Source organism: Odontesthes bonariensis, chromosome 11 (genome assembly GCF_027942865.1).
Source record: "Odontesthes bonariensis isolate fOdoBon6 chromosome 11, fOdoBon6.hap1, whole genome shotgun sequence".
NCBI lineage: Eukaryota > Metazoa > Chordata > Actinopteri > Atheriniformes > Atherinopsidae > Odontesthes > Odontesthes bonariensis.
In genome coordinates, this window is record NC_134516.1 from 24,852,427 (window position 1) to 24,879,705 (window position 27,279).

Here is a 27,279-nt window from a genome sequence, read left to right on the forward strand (position 1 = left end):
GAAGAAGAAGAGTTGTGGACTAAAACAACGCGAGCAGCGCAACTGAGAGCATCTGAGATTACAGCAGAATGTCTGTTTGGTAAATCTGCTCAGTACCTGATTGTGTGAGTAACTGAGCAGTTGTAGAAGCAACAAACAGATCAGTTCAGTTTTCTCATGTTAAACGGTTCAATTCAAAGTACCGTTAGCCTGCTTAGCTGCCTTTTCCCTCAGTGCAGCCATGACGTTTGGACTAAAATCCGTTCACACATCTGATTCCAACACAACAGACATTTGAAAGAGTTTCACAGCTTGAAGTTGAGCCTCGTGCCCTTTTAGTGTTGGAACAGCCTTAACTTTCAGCTTCAGTCATGAGCATCATACAGCTGTCTGGGAAGTACACGGAACAACTCCAAACCTTTTTCAGACTGCGTTAAAGATTTCTGGGTCTTTGGGGAAGATGATAAGGGTCAACTTTCCCTCGTAACCAAACACACATTTTCTTCAAAAATATCTGTGTAGCAAGAACATGAAAAGCATGAGAAAAGTTAACATCTGACCTTTAATGAAATGCAGAACAATGAAATACAGACGAGTGTAAAGCTCGACTTCACATCAAACTGAAATGATATATTGCTTCTTCAGATGTTTACATAAATACCCACAGCTGGTGCAAAGCTACTTTGTGGATCTTAACTTTAAACAAAACAAATATGTTCAGTATAACAGAATAAACATGTTTCTACTTTCAAACAGACTGCATTTTGTTCTGTCCATCAACTCACAATTGATGCCATGTTTGTCTTGAACATCGGGAGATCCGTCCTCAGTTAAAGCAATCCCAACAAATTATAAAGCACTTTCAATGGTTCTTCAAACATGTGCTCCCCACAGAGCATTCAGAACTAAAGTCCTGACAAGAGAAGGTGGTAATCCACAAAGAAGATTTTTAATCTGAACAAAGGCAAGGCTTCTGATTGGTAGTTCCTGTTGCTGCTCCCAGGTGAATGTTTGCTTATCTGCCATAAAAATTATTGTTGATTTAAACCAATCATTTCTCTGCAGTGTGACTACGTTGGTGTCTCTTTAGACTAGCTAATGTAGTGAAAGCTGCCCCGCACTGACCACAGATGAAAGGTTTCTCTCCTGTGTGACTACGTTGGTGTGTCTTTAGATGACCTAATTGAGTGAAAGCTGCCCCACACTGACCACAGATGAAAGGTTTCTCTCCTGTGTGAATACGTTCGTGTGTCTTTAGATGAGATGATTGAGTGAAAGCTGCCCCACACTGACCACAGATGAAAGGTTTCTCTCCTGTGTGACTACGTTGGTGTGTCTTTAGATGACCTAATACAGTGAAAGCTGCCCCACACTCACCACAGATGAAAGGTTTATCTCCTGTGTGAATACGTTGGTGTTTCTGTAGATCAGATGATTGAGTGAAAGCTGCCCCACACTGACCACAGCTGTAAGGCTTCTCTCCTGAGTGAATACGTTGGTGTTTCTTTAGACTACCTAATTCAATGAAAGCTGCCCCACACTGACCACAGATGAAAGGTTTCTCTCCTGTGTGACTACGTTGGTGTGTCTTTAGATGACCTAATTGAGTGAAAGCTGCCCCACACTGACCACAGATGAAAGGTTTCTCTCCTGTGTGAATACGTTCGTGTGTCTTTAGATGAGATGATTGAGTGAAAGCTGCCCCACACTGACCACAGATGAAAGGTTTCTCTCCTGTGTGACTACGTTGGTGTGTCTTTAGATGACCTAATACAGTGAAAGCTGCCCCACACTCACCACAGATGAAAGGTTTATCTCCTGTGTGAATACGTTGGTGTTTCTGTAGATCAGATGATTGAGTGAAAGCTGCCCCACACTGACCACAGCTGTAAGGCTTCTCTCCTGAGTGAATACGTTGGTGTTTCTTTAGACTACCTAATTCAATGAAAGCTGCCCCACACTGACCACAGATGAAAGGTTTCTCTCCTGTGTGAATATGTTGGTGCCTCTTTAGATCACGTAATGTAGTGAAAGCTGCCCCACACTGGTCACAGCTGTATGGCTTCTCTCCTGTGTGAATACGTTGGTGTTTCTTTAGATCAGATGATTGAGTGAAAGCTGCCCCACACTGACCACAGCTGTAAGGTTTCTCTCCTGTGTGAATACGTTGGTGTCTCTTTAGATTAGATAATCCAGTGAAAGCTGCCCCACACTGACCACAGCTGTATGGCTTCTCTCCAGTATGAATTCTCTGATGATACCTCAGATTTGATCGTTTGATAGCTTTCCCACAGTCCTTACAGCAGTGCCATCTGGATCCCTCTTGGGCTCTACGTTTCTGCAATGACAGAGAGGAAGAAGACTTAGATCCTTTTGAAGTTCACACAAAAGATTTCTCTAAGCTAACCTACGCTAACCAACATATTCTAACTGGACCTGGACAGACCGAGCCACTCAGGTCTCAATATCTCAGATCAAACGTGAACGCTGAGGGTGCGTTTATAAGTGCCCTCAGCTATCAGCACTGTGCTCTGATGTGTTCTGCACACGTTCAGCTTTTTAAGCAGTAAACTCTTACTTTTTTCTCTTTTACTAATTCTTTTTGTCATGATGAAACTCTGAAAAGGAACTTGAGCTACAATATTTCTAAATGATGGAAGGAACCAGAGTCTTGTCCAAGTTGTTCACTTAAACACCATGTAGAGGTTGGGCTGAAAAAGGTTGATGACCGCTGCTTTAAAGGAATAAAAGTAACAGTGGTGGTAATACATGACATTCTTTACACTAACCCTCTGTTCCAGCTTACAACTCAGAGGTCTGCAGCCATTCAGCTCAACAGCCATCAGGGAAACACAGTCCGTTTTAACTCAACCTTTGTTTCTCTCTAAAACAACTCCACAAACCTGTCATCTAACCATTAAAGACCCAGAATATTACCACCACCAGGTTCAATTCATGTTGAGTCTAAGCACATCTGGATCTGCAGCTCAGAGAGAGGAGATGAAACCAGGAAACACTTTGCTGTTTTTAACCAGGAAAAACACAAACTGAGCAAATGGAACATTTATTAAGGGACTCTAATATTGATATACTTGGAATATGTGAAAGTTGGTTGACACATTCATCATCATCTACAGCAGCTACCAGCATTCCAGGATATAATGTATTTAGAAAGGCTAGAGAAGCAGGGCGAGGTGGGGGAGTATTAATCTATGTCAGAGAGAAGTTTCAACGTGAACTAATAAGGTGGCCTAAAGACGTTAACGCTGAGTGTATTGGTCTAAATGCATCACTCTGCTCATCAATGTCTTTTACTGTGATTTGTGTGGATCCACCTCAGCAAAGGATGTGTTTTATGATCTTCTTCAGACAATCTTAAATCACTGCAACTCGAAGAAGGAAATCATCCTACTCGCTGATTTTAATATCAACTGGGACATCAAGTCAGGAAAAAAATTAAACAGCTGATGGATGAGTACAATTTGACACAAATTATAAAAGGAGCGACAAGAATAACTAATACGTCAAATACAACAATTGATCCAATATTTACTAATTATCCTGAAAGAATCTCTAAGACTTTGATGAGGTGGCTCGGGCATCTGGTTAGGATGCCTCCTGGACGCCTCCCTGGTGAGGTGTTCCAGGCCCGTCCCACTGGGAGGAGGCCCCGGGGAAGACTCAGGACACGTTGGAGAGACTATGTTTCTGGGAACGCCTTGGGTATCCCCCAGAAGAGCTGGAGGAAGTGGCCGGGGACAAGGACGTCTGGGTTTCTCTGCTCAAGCTGCTGCCCCCACGACCTGACCCCAGGACAAGCGGAAGATGATGGATAAAGGACTTTGAATCTATTATCTGGCCTGTCAGATCACAATTTTATCTTGTGCTCATGGAAAATTAAGAGGAAGCATTTAATGGCATCCACCAGAGGTCACCAGTTCTACTTCATACCCAAAAGCCAACAACAATTCCTGAATGAGGAAATCCAAAATCTAGAAGGTCTAATATTCTGGAAAATAACAACATTGATCTCTAGCTCAGATACTTTATTAAAAAAAAGTCAATGATATTATAACGATTCACAAAAAAAAGGTAAATCCAAGCAACATAGAAATAATCTGCCCTGGTTGAACAATGAAATTATAAAATGAATGAAAAATAGAGATAAAGTCTTAAGGATGACCTGTAAGGTGAAAGCAGATTCTATATTGAGGCCATAAATGGGGCAAATGGTGATTAAAAGCTAATATGGAACAATCTAAATGAGTTATCTCCCCATCTTAGTGATCTACAGCTCCAGGTAAATGATGAGCTAACTGACAATCTGGAGATTACTGTGAGTTATCAATAGATTTTTCATTGGCTCAGTTGAGGAACTTGCGAAGCCCTATAAATGCTCACATATTTCATCTCTAAAAAGGCCAGAGATTCATTTGGTCTTACTAGTGACTTTTTAAAGACCAATAAACAGGCTCTTGCTGACCCAGTTGCACATCTTGTAAATCTATCCATAAAACAGGAACGGTACCATCGACATGGAAGATTGCTCGGGTCACCCCCGTCTTTAAGGCCGACAAAATCTATCGACCCATAAGTATTTTACCTAGAATTTCCAAAGTAGCAGAGAAATGGGTTACCACAGAACTGACTGAACTCTGAAATAATGGCCATGCCACTCTTCATCCAATGCAGTTTGGATTTAGGAAATTCCATTCAGCACAGACAGCTGCCTGTTATTTCCTAGAAAACTGAGAGGGCTCTAGCTGCAGACCTGCACTGTGAGGACCAGGAAGAGAGTATTTTTTGTTCCCCATTTGAAATGTGGAGACGACGAGGTGAGTAAAAGTCGAGTGACAACAACTTTTCGTCATATGAAGAAACAGAAACAGTCTTTATTCACTAGAACGTTACGTTGCACACTATATACTGTAAAGTTGTATTCATTTGAAAAAAATCAGGTGTTTTACTTTTGGGTAGTCTTTAGTGTTGTGATCGTATCGATAGTGCTCACTTAAAGGCCTACAGAAAGGTGATTTTATGCACAAAACTGAAATAGCAGATCGATTCCTATACCATGGAATTTTTTTATGATTTTAAAATAATTGTAGGCCCCTGGATAGTCCTGATTAGGCCCAATAAACTATCACCACATTTGACTCGAATTTTGGCAAACCGACGACAGGTGCGTGACGTCACGCGTGCCAACTGCTGGAACAATCACCATGACTGATACTAGTAGTTCTAGTAGCGAAGCCAGCAGTTTGCCAGACCTGGACAGCTTCTTCACGGCAAATTTTGAGCGTGTGTTACCCTCAGCAGCTCACACCACCGGGGACAGAGGAAGCAGAGAGACCTGCGGTCTTGTGTCTGTGTCTCCCTGTTCGCCTGCCTCCTCTCTGGTGAAATCAGCCGGAGCCATCCCGCCGTGTTCAGCTCCCTGCGGTGCGGACACTCAGGGGGAATCCACCTGGCGGAGAGCGGACACACTCTCCGCCAGGTGGAGAGTGGAAATCAGACGGCAGAGCAATCATCAAACGTCAAGAGCCCCGACGTGTGTCCACGTCGGGGCTCTTGATGATCGCTCTGCCGGCTGATTTCAGGGCAACCATCCCGCGGTGTGTCCGCTCTCCGCCAGGGAGACACAGACACAAGTTCCGACCGCAGGTCTCTCTGCTTCCTCTGTCCCCAGTGGTGTGAGCTGCTGGTGCTGAGGGCAACACACGCACCCACAGCACTTCGTACATACTCGCAATAAAAACTGCACTGAACCCAACGTTTTATTGCCTTCACCACTCAACAAGCATACTACAATAGCGGCAGCCAGGAAAAACCATGGCACATGTGACGTCGCACGGAAGCCCCGCCCCCAGTCTGGAATTCCAGGAAGGGTTTCCAAGCGGCAAATTCAAAATTGCAAATTTCATGCGTTTATGAAATGTTTTGGTGTAGGGTCCAATGATCATTATTGTTCCTCTGTATATGTATTATCATTATGTATTGGGTATAGTGTCAGCTTTCTGTAGGCCTTTAAATGTGCCATTTTCCAAGACCAAGAAAACTGAGTTATATCATATAATTTTTGAATAATTTTGTTTTACTTATTACGACATTATATGTCTCTTACAGATGCATATTTCAATATTACCCTCTGGCATAACACCGGCACTACGCCCAAAATCGAACGCTGCACGTCTTGTTGCAACCTGTTTCACTGCCCTCTTTGCCTAACATTTAAACCAACAAAACTGGCTGCAGAGCCACTTAGAGGCACATAGGAAAGGTGGCATTTTATTTAAAGCTAAGCATAATGTAATTGTCTGTGTGTTTGATGACCTTTCATGCTCTGACAAAAAAGCTGACACTTTTTTTTCCTCTGGACCAGTGCGGTGGTCCGAGCGGTGCATCACTGTGCATCAATTGTGGAGAAAGGTTCTTGTGCAATAAAACACTTACAAAAAATAAAATAAAAAGACATTTGAAAGTTTGTTTTGAGTCTACTGTTTTCTCCTGTAACAGAGGTTATTGGCTATCTGGGTCATGTAACTAGGTATTCAGTAATTGACTTAGTACACTTCACAATATTAATAGAATGTTATTAGAATACATAATATGATATTAGACATGTAAACACACAGATGTGCCTATATAAAAGAATTGAGTAAATCAATATGTAAATGCATCCAACAGTGACATCTGTGGTAGAGGAGTTTAAAGTTGCAAAGTGCAGAGTCGTTATGACCTACAGAGACTCCCACGATGACCAAATCAAAAACGCAGGGATCGTTACGAGATCCGGCCGCAAGTGGGGAGCTGAGTCAGCGGTCGCACAAGCTGAAAGCATGCTGAAGATTCGCGACATCATCGGAGCACCATGCATAGGAAGGCAGGGTCTTGGAACGTCCCATTTCCAGCAGTGGAGCAAGGCAGGAACCAGGGATCGAAGAGCAATGATTCAGGAGGAGGTTAGAAGTCTGGAGGAGGAAGGGCGAAAGTCAAAGGCTGTCGCGCTATCTTCCCAAGGAGTCTGGACCAAGTGGGACCTCCCCAAGCGGAAGATTACTTGGGCAGACCTATGGAGGTTGGAACCGTTTCGCATTTCCTTTTTACTGCGATCAGTATATGACACACTCCCGACCACAGCAAATTTGCACAGGTGGGGACTGATTGAGAGCCCACTGTGCAAACTTTGTGGGGAGAAAGGAACCATGGCGCACATCCTGTCTGGGTGTAAAACTGCACTTGCCCAAGGAAGGTACAGGGGGCGCCTGACAAGGTGCTCATGACACTTGCCAACACCCTAGAGCAGGAGAGGAAGAAGAAACGGCAACATCCAAAGGCAACAGCAATCCAGTTTGTAAGGGAAGGGAGGAAGCCACCAACCACAGGTACAGCCAAACCTAGCCTGCTGCAAAAGGCCCAATCCTGGGAAATGAAGGTCGACCTGGGGGGAAGGCTGAAGTTCCCACAGGTTGTCCAGACATCCCTGAGGCCGGATGTGGTGCAGTGGTCGGAAGAAGCCAAGAAGATCATCCTCATAGAACTTACTGTCCCATGGGAAGAGGGGTGTGAACAGGCTTTTGAACGGAAAAACTTAAAGTATCAGGACCTTCTGCACAAGTGTAGGGAGAAGGGATGGCAGTCATGGCTGTTCCCAGTCGAGGTCGGCTGTCGAGGTTTCCCTGCCCAGTCGTTGTGGAGAATGTTCACAGCCATCGGATTGGGAGGGAGGGAAAGAAAGATTGCAGCTCGCAGGATGGGGGAGGCAGCGGAAAAAGCGTCGTGCTGGTTATGGAGTAGGAGGGAGGAGGCTAGCTGGAAGCCAGGAGGAGGAGATGGGTAGTGACTTGGCCACCACTACCGACCCACCACCGGGAGGCTGTTGTGGTTCAGGGTTGAAACAGCCAGTGAACGGTGGATGCCACCTGATGACATCAAGACCTCCTGGCCAAGGCTACATTCACTTAGGGTGAATGAAGGAGAAGCATCCACGGATGCATGTTTAATCTAATTTAATCTGGGGGTTACATTTTCAACGATAAATAATGGTATAGAAGCAAAGAATAGGGTGGAGCACAGAAGCTTTATGCCAGGATACATTAAGGTGTATTTATAGAGATTTATTGTTTCAAAATGAATTTGTAGTGCAAACTCAACTAACAGCTGTTGTTTTTGCGAATTAAATAAAATTAAAATATTGGAGTAAAATAATGCATATTTTGAATAGGCCAAAAATGTGTTAACATCTAGTCTCCATTGATTATCTGTAGAATAAACTTATAGGTGGTCGTAACGTTTAAATATGTAATGTTTAAAACGTTTAACAATACGAGCTTCCGGTACACTCGCTTTTATTTTGAAAGGCTTCGAATCAACCTCCGGTCCTCACAGTGCAGGTCCGCAGCCAGACTCTCTTGAGAAAACTTAAAGAGCTTGTTGGATCAGGGTGGCTTTGTAGCTGCTGTATTTCTTGATTTAAAGCGTGCTTTTGACACCATTAATCATGATGTGCTTATTGCTAAATCAACTCATTTCAACTTTTCAAATAGTGCCCTCTGCTGGATGAAATCATACCTGTCGCACAGGAAACAGGCGGTTCAAATTGGTGATTCGCCATCTTCATACCTCACTTCTTCTGCTGGAGTAACCACAGGGCTCAATATTGGGTCCTGTTTTATTCAGCCCAAATGTCCATAACTTACCAAATCTCTGTAGAAATATAAAGATGCAACCATATGCTGACGACATTGTATTATACTGTTATGCCAATTCAATTCAAGAAGCTGCTGCCATTCTCTCAGGAGCCCCATTGGCTCCAAAACTGTTGTTTACATTTGAATAAAAAAATAAACAGTCTGTATGTTTTACTCCCGGCAGCCAACAGAGGGACAGCAACCATCAGTCATGGTGGATGCAGAGACACTTGATGTGGTTCAACACTTTAAGTACCTCGGGGTAATCGTTGGTCCTTTTATTTTTTATTTTTCTTAAGCACAAGTTTCTTGTGTTTATATTGAATCAGACTCAGTGAATAATTCCCTATACTCCCTATAATACAGATCAGTGAGCAGTGCTGACCAACATGTCATTGGGGTCATCAGGTGGGAACCTCCTTTCATCAGTGTTTCGTCTAGTTGGGCCCACGACACCTCCAGGAGGCTAGACAATGACCACTGGCGTCCCAGAGTCACCCCCCTAATGCCAGCCAACACTGCCCCTCACACCACAACAACCATAATCTACCTCAATCATCACGGCAGCACCTCGGTGACGCACAAACATTTAAAGAGAAAGCACGTCGGGCAGTTAAACGAAACGGAGTCTGACTCGTCTCGGTAAGTTTCAAGTAACATTCAAGCCAATACGTTTTGTTTTTGATGTACATTTTATACGCGTTTTTTCGCTTTAAAAGAGAGCTTTAACGTTATGCCTGACTGTGCCTGACACACATATTTTAAATTAAATGCATGCAGTCCGAAGAAGAGAGCCACCATGGACTGTTGACAAAATGCACTTAATATTTGTTTTATTTACTGTTTTACTGCTGCTAATGTGCCTGTCCTTGGTTTACAGGAAAAAATGTTTACTTGATTGTAACTAATTATTTATTTTTTATAAAACACATTTGCCCGTCCTTAAAAAACTGGACAGAGGTTTATTTATTTATGGATTTATGTCTATACTGACCGAGCACTGTGCCTAATTGGTTTTAGATTGGACATTTTTATTTACTTTTTGTATGAATCAGCAGCAAAGTTGAATAAAAGATGCATTTTTCATTGAAGTACCCATCTTTCTTGTATTTATTATCATTTGCCACATAATTAAAGCAACTTCATGCTAAATTTAAGAAAAAATTTATAATTATCCGATTAGTCGACTAATCGTTTCAATAGTCGGTGACTAGTCGACTATTAAAATAGTCGTTAGTTGCAGCCCTAGTGCCAAACCCTCCACTTAAATATCTTGAACTTCTTCTTTGCTTTTTCAAAAGTCTGTTTACTCTAAGTGCGGCCCCTGCTGGGCCCCCAGCTGCTATTGCAACTTCTAATCCAAATCCACTGGCTGGATTTTACTGCCTTATCTTACACTTCTTTCACCATTTTCCTCACACTCTGTCCACTTACACCCAGCTCCCTCAACAATGAGACAACAGACTTTGCAACAAATCCTCTACATCCTACTTCCACTAGACAGATTCTAATCTTCCATCCTCGCTGCTCTGCTTCTGCCCACAACTCTACATATCTAAGCTTTTTCCTTTCATATGCTTCTGCTACTAATTCCTCCCAAGGAACAGTCAGCTCTATGAAATAGACTCTCATTCTACTCCTAGACCACAAAACTATATCAGGCATTAGATTTGTAGAGGCTATCTCCTGGGGAACAACAAGTTTATTTCCTAAATCTATCTGCATCTCCCAATCACAAGCATCCTCCAAGCTGCCGTGCCTCCTTATCGTCTTATTAACTTTCTCCCCCTCTTGAACAAACTGAATTGCAACTCTCTTCACCTTAGACCCTCCTAAGTTTACCTGCCCTCGTTTATCTTCAATACCTGCAGCTAAGCTTCTTAATACTTGGTCATGTCGCCATGTATACTGGCCTTGTGACAGACTAATCTTACAACCTGACAAAATATGCCTTAGAGTTGCAGTACCTGAACATAACGAACATAACGGGTCTCCATTTACCCAGAGTTTTAGGTTCCGGGGAGTTGGCAATACATCATATGTTGCCCCTATCAAAAACCTAATACTCCTTTCCTCCATACTCCACAGCTCTTTCCAACTAAACTTTTTCTTCTCTACACCTTCCGAATTCAACCACCATCCCTGCTTAGCCTGAGCCACTGCCTTTGCACCCCTTAACATTTCCTCCTGTCTATGAATCTGCTCAACAACTAGCTTTCTCTTCTCCTTGGGACCTGCTCTACTCCACACTGGTTTGCCTGGGCCAAGCCCCAAGCCTCCCCGGCCTATTTGCACATTACCCACAATCTCTGTATGTCTAAGAGTTGCTTCTGCTTCCTGAGCTGCCATTCTTGGTTTCCACTTCCACCCCTTGGTTGGGTTTGGAACCACCTTAGTAACTACCACATCTTTATTCCCAGCTAACAGGAGCTCTGTCCTAACTTTAGTACATTTAAACTCCTCTACTAGACTAGATACTGGGAGCTGGAGTATGCCTTTCCCATACAGTGCCACAGTACGTAAGCATCTAGGAACACCTAGCCACTTCCTAATGTAAAAACTAACTAATCTTTCCATTTTTTCTGCAACAGATAATGGAATCTCATACACAGACAGTGGCCACATCAACCTAGGAAACAATCCAAACTGCAGACACCACAGCTTCAACTTTCCTGGAAGTTCTGATTTATTTATTCTATCCAGTCCCTCAGCAACATCTTTCCCAAACTGCACTGCCTGCTCTCCATCATTCATGTCTGCCTGGTACCACCTGCCTAAACTCTTTACTGCCTTTTCCCTAATTATTGGAATGTTTTCTTCATCTATTACAAACTTTCTATCACTTAATTTCCCTCTACTTATTGAGATACTTCTAGACTTAGTAGGTTTGATTTTCATACCAGCCCACTTTAGATTTTCATTAAGTCTCAAGTATTCTCTTCATACATGGCACTGTTGTAGTCACTAACATCATATCATCCAAGTATGCTCTAATTCAGTGGTTCTTAACCTTTTTTCCCTAATGCACCCCTTAGCTGTGCATAAGACAAGCCGTGCACCCCCCAGCACCCCGCCCAATGAAAATCCTACCCCCATAGGCCAACACCCTAAAATAATTAAAACAATAATGACAAACACTTATTGGCAAAAAAAAACCTTCCTTTAATAAAGTGTATAACACATACACACGTGTAATATGTATTTTCTTCTGGCTCACCAGGTCTATAAAATATCCAGAAATGATAACAGTAAGGACATTTAGTTTTAGCTTAGTATATGTCTGTGTGCCCTGAATGTTTACTTTGTATTTATATGTCCTGTCCTATCTGTTGTGCCTGTGCACTTTATATGTCACCGTGGGAGTGTGTGAAACGTCCTCTCGATTCCCTTGTATGTTTCGGCATGTGAAGGAATTGATAATAAAGCAACTTTAACTTTAACTTTAATGTAACAGTGTCCCCTTTTCATTAAGGCTAAACATTAAATGCAGAAAACCAAGGTCTCCTTCAGACAGTTAACAAAAGTCTGATGATATAATGCTAATATAATTAAAATAAAAGGTCTATCAACAAATAGAATGCTGATAAAATTGAAAAAAAGAATTAACATTGATAATTATTGACCATAAAAAATAGTATTATTATCTTTTTAACACTTTCTTCAGTCATAAACTGATGACCAACTTGGGCTTGAAACTTAAACAAGGTCTGCTGAAACTGATTATTTCTAAATGTCTTTCAGTCATAACCTAATGACCACTTTGTGCTTGCATATCTCTGGACAGGGATGTGATGTCAGGTGTAATACTTGTGACAGCCAATCTAAAGTCCTGGTGGACATCAAGTCTGTTTCTGGCTTTTGTTTTTATTGTCACAAGGGCACTGAATGCTGTCTCAGACAAGTATGTGGTGCTAAATGGGAGAATAACCCTTCTTAGTGCATGTTTAGCTAATCTGGGAGCAACAGACTGTCCTTTGACAATCCAAAACTTTTTGTACCCCATCTCACGTAGATATTTTTGGGACACAGAATCAGCTTGAAGGTCACAAAGCTCATCCTCACAGCCGAGGTATTCCACATCTCCGAGGCTTGAATTGTAAGGGTCCAGCACCCACGATTCCTTTGTTGAGTATTCACTGACATCTGCGAAGCGGCTATTAATCTCCTCTCGGAGCATGGTCATGTGCCTGGTGAACTCGGTGCGTAAAGACGCACGCACAGTCCCAGCAGACTGCTTCTGCAACAGTGGGAAGTGCTGTAATTCCCCATTTGACATTTTTTCCACTCTGTAATTCAGTTTGTGCACATAAGCATCCAGGGCGTCTTTGCAATGCACAATGTTTGATTCAGGCCCTTGCATCCGCTTGTTCGTCTCGTTGTAAAGCCAGAACATGTCCGCCAGGTATGCCGTTTTGATCCAAAACTCCTCAGTCAACTGTTCACACAGTCGGCGATTGTGATCTTTCAGGAATTCCTTTATTTTTTCTTGCAGCTCCATAAAACGCACAAGCACCTTTCCACGCGATAGCCACCGCACCTCTGTATGTAGCAGCAGTGTTTGATGCTCTTCATCCTCGCACAGCTGAGTGAAGAGTTGCTTGTTGCCAGGACGAGCTTTGATAAAGTTAACAACGCTAACAACAGTTGACAGGGTGTCTCTGAGATCTTCGGACAGTTTTTTACTAGCCAGTGCTTGGCGATGTAGCATGCAATGAAAAATTAAGCAATGTGGCGCTTTTTCTTTCAGGCGGCTGTTAAATCCCTTGTTTTTACCCATCATAGCCCCCGTCAGAGCAGCATGCCACCAGCTTTTCATAGGGCAGATTGTTTGGATGTGAGGTATGAGTCCACAGCCATAAATATATCCTTGCCAGTTGTTGTTGTCTCAAGATTTTTAGACATAAGAATGTCTTGCTTCAAGTCCTCGCCATCAACATATTGCACATATACTATGAGGACGGACTCGCCTGCCACTGTTGTGGTCTCATCCAGCTGTATCGCAAAATCAACATCTCTCAACTTATCATGCAGCTGGTTTTGACAATCCACAGCCATTTTGTCAACCCTGTCTTTCACTGTGCTGTCTGAGAGGGGGAGAGTTTTCACTTTATCAACAGCGTGAGCCCCAAATAACCTCTGCACAATTTTCAGACATGACGGTTTGATTAGCTGCTCTCCGATATTGTGCAGCTTTTTAGTCTTTGCGATTAGCAGCGAACAGTCAAATGACGCCTCAGTGACTCTGAGTAAATCACTACCTGCTCTTTCGAAACTTTTTCTGATGTCCTGGGACGTTTTGAGAGTGCCACCTGTTTCTTCCTCTGGAAATATTCTCGACTTTCCCCAATTCTATGGCTGTGCCTGGTCTCCTGGTGTCTCTGGCTCTTCATCGAAACACAGGCACTTTAATGAAATTACATGATGGGGACATAACTAGTTTTCAATATATTTTTAAATGTTTTAATTTTACTGACACCGTTTGGATGTGTTGTTAGGATTCTGTAATTATTGAATCTAACTTAACAAATACAACTTTGGTAACGTGACGTCACGACCTCACCGCAGACAAAATTCTGCGCACCCCTTGCGCACCCCAGGTTAAGAACCAATGCTCTAATTGGTGTAAGGTGCATGCCATCCTCACGTCTCTCTCCTCCTACAACCCACTTGGAAGCTCTAATAATTATCTCCATGGCCATTGTAAATGCTAATGGAGAAATCGTACACCCTGCCATAATGCCTATTTCTAGCCTCTGCCAACCTGTTGTGAAACCTGCTGTACTTAAGCAAAGTCTAATATCCTGAAAATATGCTCTTACTAAGTTAACAACTATTACAGGCACTCTAAAATACTCAAATGCTTTCCAAATAAGGCAAGCCAATTTTATTTATAGAGCACAATTCATACACAGGGCAATTCAAAGTGCTTCACAGCTACATAAAACCACAAGAAGGCAATAAAATCATTAAAAAGAAATTAAAAACAAAATAAAGAAATTAAAAACCCAATAAAATAATCATTAATTAATTAAAAAGTGAAGAGTGCAGATAAAATACTTTCAGGTGTCATATGCACAGCTAAATAGAACTGTTTTCAGCCTGGATTTAAACATTGTCAGAGTTGAGGCCTGTCTCACATCTTCTGGAAGGCTGTTCCAGATTTTAGGAGCATAAAACTGAAACACAGCCTCACCTTGTTTAGTCCTGACTCTGGGCACCAACAGGAGACCCCTCCCTGAGGTTCTCAGAGCCCGAGTTGGTTCATATGGCTTTAACATGTCAGAGATGTACTTCGGCGCTTGACCATGAAGAGACTTGTACACAAGCAGAGCTGTTTTAAAGTCTATTCTCTGAGCGACAGGAAGCCAGTGCAGAGACCTGAGCACTGGACTAATATGGTCGTATTTCCTGGTTCTAGTCAGGACTCGAGCACCAGCGTTCTGGATGTACTGCAGCTGTCTTATAGCCCGTTTAGAGGGCCCAGTGAACAGGCCGTTACAGTAGTCTAACGTGCTGGAGACAAACGCATGGATCAGTCTTTCTAAGTCTGGTTTAGACACTATTCCTTTGATTCTGGCAATGTTTTTTAGATGGTAAAAAGCTGCTGATGTTACAGATTTAATGTGGCTGTTAAAGTTCAGGTCTGAGTCCAATATTACCCCGAGATTTCTAACTTGATAGTTAGGTTTTAGAGAGAGAGTCTCAAGGTGACTGATAACACTTTCTCTTTGTTTCTGTGGGCCACAGACAATGATTTCAGTTTTGTCTGAGTTTAGCTGGAGGGAATTGTTTTGCATCCACACACTTATCTGTTCGATGCAGCGACACAGTGTATCTACAGGCCCGTGTTCTCCTGCCGTCAGTGACACGTAGATCTGAGTGTCATCTGCATAGTTGTGGTAGGATATATTATAGCTGCGTATTAGCTGGCCTAGTGGAAGCATGTACAGATTGAACAATACGGGTCCCAGGATTGACCCATGGGGAACCCCACAGGTCATAGCCATTTGGTCTGAGACACAGTTACCAATTTCAACAAAATATTTCCTTTCCTCCAGATAGGACTTGAACCAGTTTAAAGCACGACCAGAGATTCCCACCCAGTCTTCTAACCTCTGTAATAAGATTGCATGGTCAACTGTGTCAAAGGCAGACCTCAGGTCCAGCAGAACTAAGACTGTGACTTTACTTGCATCTGTGTTCAGGCGGATGTCATTTGTACCTTGATCAGAGCTGTCTCAGTGCTGTGGTGGGGCCTAAAGCCTGATTGGAAAGTATCAAAAGCATTGTTAGACAGGAGAAAGTCACTAAGCTTTTTCTAGGACTTTGCCTAAGAATGGCAGGTTTGATATGGGCCGGTAGTTGTTCAGCACTGTGGCATCAAGATTGCTCTTCTTTAGAAGGGGCTTAATGACAGCAGTTTTTAAGGCCTTTGGAAATGTTCCAGTCTGGAGTGAGATGTTGACTAGATGAGCGAGTTGTGGTAACAAACTGCTCAGCACAGACTTTAGGAATCTAGTGGGCAACTCATCAAGGCAGCACGTTGATGAACTCAGACTGCAGATGGTCTCTTCGACTGTTTTGTCAGTAACAGGTGTGAAATGTGTCAGCTCTAGGTGTCTAGCTGGCTGCAGAGTAGTTATTTGTGTTGTGGAAATTATTGCATTTTTAATGCCTTGAACTTTGTCATTAAAGAATGTTGCAAACTCATTACACTTAGATGTAGAAATGAGTTCTAAAGGCAGTGAAACTGGAGGGTTTGTTAATCTGTTTACTGTAGCAAACAGGACACGAGAGTTGTTACTGCAGTTTTTGATGATTTCAGAAAAATAACTCTCCCTTGTTCTACGCAAAGTCTGGTTGAACACACATAGCTTTTCTTTGTAAGTCTCATAATGAACCTGGAGCTTTGACTTGCGCCATTTCCGTTCGGCTCTCCGGCACTCCCTTTTTTGTGCCCTGACCGACTCTTTTTTCCTCCATGGCGCCCTTTGCCTACTTTTAACCATTCTAACCTTGACAGGAGCAATGGTATCCAAAACATTTAAGAGACTTGATGTGTAAGAGTTCAACAGATCATCAACATCAGAACACAGGGTGTTCTCAAACCCAATCATTTCCATAAACTGTGTCCCTGTTCTGTCATTTATGAGTCTTCCCCGAACAACTGCAGACCCAGCTGCTGGTTTGGGTAAAGTAGATAGGTCGAAGAAAACACAGAAATGATCAGATAAAGCAACATCGACGACATTTACGTTTGAAATAACAACATTCCTTGAAATGAGCACATCTAGAGTGTGCCCTCTGTTGTGGGTGGGCTCAGTCACATGCTGAGTTAGACCAAACATTTCAAGGACAGCAGTGAGCTCATTAGCTTCCTTGTTATGCGCTACGTCCACATGCACATTCAAGTCCCCTGTTATGACTAAACAGTCAAAAGCAGTGCACACAATTGAAAGTAGTTCAATAAAATCATCAATAAAACAATTCTGTGGTGGTTTATAAATGGTGATATAAAGTATGGAAGATTGTTTTATCTCCATTTTGAATGACACATACTCAAATGATGAAAAAAACCCAAATGACAGCTTGTGGGTGGGTATATTGTCCCTGAACATGGCACAAACACCCCCACCCCTCTTGTTTTCTCGTGTTTCAGACACAAAATTGAAGTGAGGTGGACTAGACTCAATCAGGACTGCATTTGCTGTGTTTTTGTCGAGCCACGTCTCAGTTAAAAACATAAAATCAAGATTGTGAGAGGAAATAAAACTATTAATTAAGAATGATTTGTTACTTAAAGATCTGACATTGAGTACTGCGTGTTTGAGATTAGTTATAGTTGAACTGGATGCTGTGTTCTTGCAAGGGATATGTATAAGATTTCTCTGATTGGACAGTCTGATTGTCCCTCTCTTCACTCCATCCTTGGACCTCTGGCTGAGATGGTGTTTACCAACACAGAGGCCCTTAGCATCCTAGACAACAGCATTGACGCTGTTGGAAATGACAGCTGTAGGCACCGGTGGTGGGGGCCAAGCTGGGGGGGTTTTGGTCGATGGAGTAGGCTGGGGAGGGAGAGGGGCTCAATGATTCTTTGAAGATAGAATTCTTGATCTTGCCATGTTTGGCGTGAGAGGAACCATTTTAATCCCTGATTTCACCAAGCTTTCAAGGTGATCAGGAAATCTCCTGGGTGACGGTGGAGAAGAGAACGATGGTGAAACATCTCTGGAGGGTGTAGATGCAGCAGGTGGGTCCCAGGCCTGTGGTGAGGGCCGTGGTGAAGGCGATGGTGGAGCTGCTGAATCCTGTGTTCGGGATGCTGGAGGTGCTGCTGTGGCTGCTGTGGCTGCTGTGGCTGAATCCTTTGCTGGGTCCTTGGGTGGCGAGGCAGGAGCTCTTCTCTGGCTCGTCTTTTCTCTCGGCGGCAGCACAGGACCCAGTCCTGGCCCTTGTCCTGGCCCTGGTCCTGGCCCCTTCTCATGCCTCAGAGCGTGGAGAAGATTATCCGTCAGTCGTCTCACTCCACCTCTGTTCAGGTGTGGGCCTTTTCTTTGAAAGAGATCATCTCTTTGCCAGAAAAGATTAAAGTTCTCGATGAAATTAGGTCCTCTGGACTCACAGACTTTAGACAGCCATGTGTTCAACTGAAGCAGCCGGCTGAATTTGTTGATCCTCCTGTCGATGTTTGGGAGAGGTCCACTTATGAATGTTGGTATTGTCACTTTTTCAAGACTCTCAAACAGTTTCTCAAAGTCTTTTTTTAAGATTTCAGACTGATTCTCTCTGATGTCCACTGCACCAACATGCACAATCAGCTGTTTCACCCCTTGGTGTTTTGCCAGTACCTCTGGTAGTAATCTTGTGATGTCAGAGACAGTGGCACTTGGATAGCTGCATGTAACCATTCTGTTTATGTTTATATTAGATATGGCTCTGTCTCCAAGCACAAGAGTATCTTTGACCTTGACACTTGGCACAGTTTCTCTGTCCATCTGCTGCTTTGTACCGTCTCTCTGTCTGTTACACTCAGTCACACTTGGCTCTGACAGTGGTGAAAATCTGTTTGTTAACTTTATTCCGGGTGATGTTACATCTCCTCTGTTGAGGGTATGTGGCACTGAACCAAATGCATTTGCAAGATCCAGAAATATAACATTGATACTAATCTTAATTTTAAGCAACACGTTAAAAAAGTCACAAATACAATTAAATCTAACTTATCAAATTTCAAACATATGAGACCCTTCCTGACTATGGAGTCAGCAAAAACTTCTACGTATGCAGTGATACTTCCTCGAGTTTCCTGCTGTTATACAACATGGTCACATACATCAGAGTGCAAAATCTTGGACTTTGATAGCTCTCAGCTGTTTTTGGATGTCTGTCTCATCTTTCAGGTTTCCAAAGGATTAGCCCCTCCACTATTACAGGATTCCATAAAGACAGAATCCTCTAGAGTAAACACCAGAGCACTAGAGGAGACTGATGTGCAATGATGCAGGACTAAGTTTGGCCAAATGGTGGAGTCCATCAGAGGAACAGTGCTGGAACACACTGCCAACTCGTGTTAGAAACTGGGACAATTCCACCACCTTTAAAAAGACCCTTAAAGGCCTACAGGAAGGTGATTTTTTTGCACAAAACTAAAATAGCAGATCGATTCCTTATATACCATGGAATTTTTTTATGATTTTAAAATAATTTTAGGCCCCTGGATAGTCCTGATTAGGCCCAATAAACTATCACCACATTTGACTCGAATTTGGCAAACTGGAACGACAGGTGCGTGACGTCGCGAGTGCCAGCTGCTGGAACAACCCCCAGTAGTTCTAGTAGCGAAGCCAGCAGTTTGCCAGACCTGGACAGCTTCTTCACGGCAAATTTCGATGTGTGCCGCGGGGACGTCGCTTGGAAATATAAAACGTTGGGTTCAGTGCAGTTTTTATTGCGAGTAGATATACGAAGTGCGTGTGTTGCCCTCAGCACCAGCAGCTCACACCACCGGGGACAGAGGAAGCAGAGAGACCTGTGGTCTTGTGTCTGTGTCTCCCTGTCCGCCTGCCTCCTCTCTGGTGAAATCAGCCGGAGCGCATCCCGCCGTGTTCAGCTCCCTGCGGTGCGGACACTCAGGGGGAATCCACCTGGCGGAGAGCGGACACACTCTCCGCCAGGTGGAGAGTGGAAATCAGCTGGCAGAGCGATCATGTCCACGTCGGGGTTCTTGATGATCGCTCCGACCGCAGTGAGCAACGCAATTCCGGTTATTTTGACAAAATAAAATACCCGTTGCCTTTTATCATAGGGAAAGCCATTACGTGCTGTTGTTTTGAAAACAGGAAGTGAACCTATCCTCGTTGTAGCTAGCTTGAAACTGCCGTTTTGACAGGAAATGACGGTATGCCGGGTTGCCACCGTCCTGCAGTGCTTCTGTCTCGGCTTGTACGGTGTCGCGGGGCAACTGATTTGTCACTCACAAAACAAGTTGAATTGTCGCTAGATTCAGCCAGATTGAGCCCGAAAGTCGCTAAGTCGCTAGATTATTTTTTTTTGTCGCCAGAGATGGCCAAAAGTCGCTAAATCTAGCGACAAAGTCGCTAAATTGGCAACAATGAGGCAGCCAGGAAAAACCATGGCACATGTGACGTCGCACGGAAGCCCCGCCCCCAGTCTGGAATTCCAGGAAGGTTTCCTAGCGGCAAATTCAAAATCGCAAATTTCATGCGTTTATGAAATGTTTTGGTGTAGAGTCCAATGATCATTATTGTTCCTCTGTGTATGTATTATCATTATGTATTGGGTGTAGTGTCAGCTTTCTGTAGGCCTTTAAACAGTGGTTGAAAACAGCCAGAGCTGCTCTCATGGGTCACCTCTCCATCTTTTCCCTTTTGTGTACGGACTCTTAACTTTGATGTGAATCTTTCTAAAGATTTTCTGTTTGTTCTTTAGTTTTTTGTCATGGTGTATTGTCTGTGTGTTTTTATGATACCTGCCTGAGGACAACGGATGAAATTTAGCAACTGTGCTAACATATTTACATGGATGCTTTGCTGATATGTTGATTAATGTGCAGAGTCCTAACCAAATAAATAAGAAATAAAATAAAAACCTCCTCCACACTGACCTGTGGCCCGGTGGACCCAGAGGATGAGCCGGCTCTGTTCCTGGTGGAGGGGTTCTGCTCCTGGTTCAGCTCCAGGTTCTGCTCCAGGTTCTGCTCCTGGTTCTGCTCCTGCTTCTGCTCCTGCTTCAGCTCCTGCTTCAGATCCTGGTTCTGCTCCTGGTTCTGCTCCTGGTTCTGCTCCTGCTTCAGTTCCTGCTTCAGTTCCTGGTTCAGCTCCTGGTTCAGCTCCTGCTTCAGCTCCTGGTTCTGCTCCTGCTTCAGCTTCTGCTTCAGCTCCTGCTTCTGCTCCTGGTTCTGCTCCTGGTTCAGCTCCTGCTTCAGCTCCTGCTTCAGCTCCTGGTTCTGCTCCTGGTTCAGCTCCTGCTTCAGCTCCTGCTTCAGCTCCTGGTTCTGCTCCTGGTTCTGCTCCTGGTTCTGCTCCTGCTTCAGTTCCTGGTTCTGCTCCTGGTTCAGCTCCTGGTTCTGCTCCTGGTTCTGCTCCTGGTTCTGCTCCTGCTTCAGTTCCTGGTTCTGCTCCTGGTTCTGCACCTGGTTCTGCTCCTGCTTCAGCTCCTGCTTCAGCTCCATTCTGGTCTGACTGATGGACTCTGCAACTGTCAGCACATACGATAAGATCCAGCTGTGGCGCGCAGCGTGTTAAACCACACCCACTTTTCTTCTTCTCTTGATAACCTTTCTGCACAGTTTTTAACCATCCAGTCACATTCCATTAAGGCGAGACACGGCAGGCAAAAACAGTGATTTTTCCGATGTGTTCTTTAGACCTGCTATAAAGAAAACGTTGAAAACATAAATTAAAATGTTTATTTTATCACAAATTTGTTTACTCGCGGCAGTACGTTTCACCCGAATTGACCAAAAAGTTAGCATTCCAACGCGCCATGCTGATCTTCGTCTGTTTACTGAAGTCTGTCATGACCGGTATCGTTGGAAAGCTCTGAGTCTCCTGCACAATAACATGTCACCCAAATAACGGCACTTCCTTTCTATCAGTAACCAATCGTGGATGTCTAAAGGCAGATTTATAGCTAATGACAGAATCTCATTGGCTGCTGCTCGTTTCTGCTAACGTGATTCGCTCAGATGCAACACATGTTCGACTCTGACACTTCTGTGTTTAGCTTTCGCTGAATCTCCGAAAATGCCCCGTAACACCGCAACTTTCACAGAAGAGAAAGCAACAATTGAGCTTTGCAAGATGCAATAAAAGAAAATGACGGAGTTAATGACGGTGCCTGTGCGACACAGCAGTGGCACCGTCATAAGTCATACATGTTGCACGTCTCAATGAATTGATATGCCATCTTTTATTGGTTTGAGCTTGTATTCTTTATTAATATGATTATTTTATTCAATATTAGTATTACTAAGGGCCTGAGCATTTATTCTGTTTTTGAGCAAATACAAATGTATTGAATTCTCCTATTTAAATCTAGGACTGGGCGATTAATCGAGTTTTACGATTTCTCGAGATGTTTTATGAAATCGAGAAAGATTTTGACATATCGAATTTCTCGAGTTAATGCTGTAGAACAGCGATTCCCAACCTGGGGTGCGCGCCCCCCCTGGGGGTGCGCCAGAGAGGTCAGGGGGTGCACGAGACCTCTTCGGGTTAGAGGCATTTAAACGGCCGGATTGTGTAATGATACGCTCATATCTATTATCTGCCGATGGTTCAAATCATTCGAGATCATAAAGCCTGTTTTGCATCTCACAGCCTCTAATAAACGATGTAATACACATGACGTCGTATTGTATAATCCAGTCCCATCAAAGCAAATCATAATAGCTATGAAAACCTTAACTATTTTTTATCTGTATCAGCCTCCGTAGTTAGAACGTTCGAATACTGACTGAGCCCACCCACACTTGTTCCCGCACAGTTAACGTTAAGTTAATGTTAGTAAAAGAAATGACATACTTTTGAAACTATGGCTGACAAACGCAAAAATGACACAGACAGCACAGCTGGGGTGAAAAAGAAAATTAGGACCTACAATGAGAGCTATATTATGATGGGGTTTACCCTGGGAACAGACAACCGACCGGAGTGCGTGATATGCGGTGAAAGGTTAGCTAATGATAGCATGAAACCCAGCAAAATAAAGCGGCACCAGACGACAAAGCATCCTGAAACGGTTGGGAATGATCGTAGTTTTTTTCTAAGGAAAGAACAGCTTCTTAAGGCAAACAAGCCAATGGATATCAGAGCCGCGTTTAATAGGGCTGGCAGTGATATGCAGAAGGCTACTGAAGCCTCTTTTAAGTGTTCGCTTTTAATTGCAAAAGCAAAAAAACCTCACAGCATTGGCGAACAGCTCATCAAACCAGCTTGCATTAAATTAGTTGAGAAACTGTGTGGCCCACAGGTGGCAGACAAAACTAAAAACTGTGCCACTCTCGAATAACACAGTGAAGGACCGAATCGATAAGATGGCAAATAACTGCGAGCAACAGCTGGTAGAAAATCTTAGAAAGGGGCAGTTCGCCATACAGCTTGATGAAACTACAACTGTAGCAAACGAGGCTGTGCTCATTGTTTATGTACAATTTATTGAGGGGGAAGATCTGAAGCAGGACATTCTTATGTCTGTCAACCTTACCACCACTACCAGGGGTGAGGATATTTTTACAGCAGTGGATTCTTGCTTCTCGTCCCAAAAGCTTCCCTACGAGAAGGTAGTTGCATGTTGTTCAGATGGCGCTGCCTCGATGATGGGTAAAAACAAGGGCTTTAACAGTCGCTTGAAAGAAAAGGCCCCACACTGTATAATATTTCACTGTATGATACACCGCCAGGCACTGGCCAGCAAAAAACTGTCTGACGACCTCAGTGAAACACTCGCGACTGTAGTTAAAGTCGTGAATTTCATCAAAGGTCGCGCCACCAGACAGCGTCTGTTCGCAGATTTATGCGAAGATGAAACGCACCAAACACTCCTCCTGCACACAGACGTGCGCTGGCTCTCACGGGGCCGAGTGCTGGCGCGTTTTGTGGAATTGGGTGAAAAAGTAGGTGAATTTCTCAAAACTCACAGCCCCTCACTGTTAGAGAAGATAACTGAGTCATTCTGGGTTAAAACTGCATACCTAGCCGACATCTTCAGTCTGTACAATGAAACGAACAAGCGTCTCCAAGGCGCGGAGTCCAACATCATGGAATGTAAAGAGGCGCTTGACACATTCGTGCGTAAACTTGAGTATAGGGTCGGGAAGATGGAAAGGGGAGAGCTACAACAGTTCCCACTACTGCTGAAACAATACAGAAATGATCCTGAAACGATCCCTGTATCTGTCCGTCGTGAGTTTACCAGACACATGAACGCATTGCAAGAGGAGATTAAATCACGGTTTGCCGACACAGATGAATACGTTTCGAAGGAATCGTGGGTGTTGGATCCCTTTATTGCAAAAGTCGAGGATGTGCACTACCTTGATTGTGAAGACGAGCTCACCGACATCCAGGCCAACTCTCTGTCAAAGAGATATTTCCAGGTAGGCCCACGGTATTGCATTTAATATTGTATCACTTGCGATGTCTAATAAGCCTCTGTGCTCGCGCTACTTGGGGTGTTGGACATATTTAAGCATAATTCAATTCATTCTTTATTTATTTCATTCAAGGAACACGGATTTAAAAAGTTTTGGACTGTGAAGGCACCCAGCATTGCTCCAAGACTCACACTACATGCCACAACAAGGATCATACTCCCGTTCAGTACCACATATCTTTCAGAGACGGCCTTCAGCGCTCTTGTCGCAATCAAAACTAAAGCGCGCAACAGACTGGAGGTGCACAATGACTTTAGACTGGCTGTCACTCAAATCACTCCTGATATTCCAGCCCTGGCTGTGGCTATGCAAGCCCAAGGTTCTCATTGATGAATGTAGGCCTATTAATGCCATGCACTGTAAGATATGAAATAAAATGTGTTCAAAAATTTGTTAAATAAAATGTGTTCAAAAATAGAAATATATGATTTTCCTTTAATAGCTTTTTTTTTGGGGGGGGGGGGGGGGGAGAAAAAAGGTTGGGAATCACTGCTGTAGAACCTAAATTAACAAGATTTCGTCACTCTTATTTTCCTTCTGTGCTGTGGAGCTGTCCGCTCCCAGTGTTTCCCACACATAGACTAATTTGTGGCGGTGCGCCACAGATTCAACACCGGCCGCCACATATTGCGTTTCGTTATTATTTTTTTTTTTAACGCTATTTAAAAAAAATACTCGTATTCGTTCAGCTGCATTTCCTTTCCCTGCTCTCCCTCAGTCTCTCTGTCCCTCGCGTCTCTCTCGCATAGCCTACTCACACACACAGCCCCTCCCCTCCGTGCTTCCCTGGAAGCTTGCTAGCTTCAGCGTCGCGTTAGATTAGCTCTATAGCTCTGGCTCAACCGAAATAAGACGACTGCCGAAATTCACGAAAGGTTGGTATCACGTGCACCTTTATAAAATCACACATTAAAAAGTCCTATAAAAATATTTTATATTTTGAATACAATGTTGTCCCGTCCCGTCCCGACCCATAGCAAACAAGCGATTACGCCTTCTTTATAAAGTTAACTAGTCGCAAGTTTGTCGTAAAAAATAAAATAAAAATGTAGTTGGGTTGTCGAGGTCATAACACTAGCAGCTGTGAATCAAATAAAGTAGTTTTTTTACCTCTTACACTGAATGTTTGCTGCTTCAATCCAGATGAGTATTGAAAAATATTTTCCGCGATTGAAAGAGAGACGTGCGTGTTGATGATGAGGAGCAGCCTGAACCGGAGGTATCAGTCTGAAACAGCTGAACAGTCCGACCAGTGTAATTACAGGGTCCCCCCAGGATTGTTAAACCTAAATTTAATACTTTTAAGACCTTTTTTAATGCCTTTTCAAGTAAAATTTAATACTTCTATCGCACCCATTATTTAAATAATATTGAACGACATTCAATAAAGAAAACACTTAAGTTTTATCACATTTAACCCATTTTACCTCTTAAGAGATTACGTCTCTATTTGGCAAAAGAATGTACATTTATGGAAAATACAATTAAAAACACATTTAAAGTTGCATTATAAAATCGCCGATCCAGTACCTTACATGCAAGTCCAACTGTTTGGACTTGGTGGTCTTGTTAAGGCTTTCGTCGAACATAACGATGAAGGCATCTGCGCCATTGACTTCTTTCGTCATTTCTTGAGTAATAAACGGTGCAAGACCAAATTTTGTAATACAGTGGAAACCGCTTATAGTGATCACGTTGGTCCAGAGCCAATTTGAACACTATAAGCGGTTGATTACTAAAACCGAATTTGTACTGTATTACAGGTATTTCACTTATTTTTTTATGCAGAATATCAACTAAATGACATTTGTATCGTTTTTCTATGAGAAAAATGAAATGAATTCATTTAATTTTTCTCATAGAAAAACGTTTCCAAAAAAGCTATCCGTTTAAACGGATAGCTTCAGCATTTACTGAATTTTATTATCATGCAAGTTTAATTACAGTACTGCGCAGTGCGCAGACATACTGTAGGCAAACTCAAATACAGTACGTAACTTATTCTCTGCTGTGCCGCTGGTGCTTTTTTTTTTTTTACAAGTCTGAAAATAAAGTTTGAATTCAATCCGCCTTTCAGCACCCCTGCTCGGATCTATGCTCCTCCGTGCCGGTGTTCTGTCGATTTGTGCTACTTGGCGTGAAAACGAAACTTAGAAAATCGGCTCGGCGCATGCGTAAAACCACAAAGTAGCAATTCTCGACAAGTAGGAGAAATTGACTGAACACCGGCCTCCCATCTTACAAGAACCAGTCTGGAGCTTCCAGCGGTCACACGCGCATTCAATCCGCTCTCCAGCACCCATCCTCGGACACATGCTCCTCCATGACTTCCTTTTTCCAGCCATGATTCGCGTGCTTGCTGCCCGATGTCAACTCGTTACGTTAGCTAGCGAGGCAGAAGCTTTCCCATGCTACACTCCTCGTTCTAAATGACGGCGCCACGGCACTCTAGGTTTGTACGTCTATGGGTATTGACGTTCTGTGCGTCATCTTCATTATGAAAAAAAAAACTTCGTCATAATTTAGGTTGCACACGGATGTTTTTTGAAAATTCCAGACTTTCAACAGCTAATTTAATACTTTTAAGACGTTTAATGCTGGACAACTAAATTTAATGCCTTTTTAATACTTTTAGTAACCCGCGGGTACCCTGAATTAGCTATGTTATTCATTTGTTTACAATGATGAAGATGTGAAAATAATCTGCAGATAAGCCGCACCTGTGTCACCCACCGTGACACAGGTGTCACACATCCTTACGTCCCCCATCATTTTCCTTGATGGAGAAATTATCCAGGTTCCCCCGTGGCCCACCACCACACATTGCCTTCACATCTGTGGGAAACACTGCGCTCCACTATATAACTGTCTATCCTCAGATTTTATGTTTGAATTAACAATAAGGCAATATATTTCTTCCTTGGTCTGATA

At 43.2% G+C, this 27,279-nt stretch overlaps 1 protein-coding gene across 1 annotated transcript; it reads right to left on the bottom strand.

Moving 5' to 3' along the window:
- Positions 1–981: 981 nt before the first annotated feature.
- LOC142391218 (uncharacterized) lies at positions 982–25,976 on the bottom strand. Its single transcript, XM_075476994.1, has 3 exons — positions 25,884–25,976; positions 20,797–20,916; positions 982–2,317 (listed from the first exon to the last, which is right to left on the bottom strand). The coding sequence occupies exons 1-3, from the start codon at positions 25,974–25,976 to the stop codon at positions 1,031–1,033; spliced, it is 1,500 nt and encodes a 499-aa protein (XP_075333109.1). The 3' UTR covers positions 982–1,030.
- Positions 25,977–27,279: the final 1,303 nt, after the last annotated feature.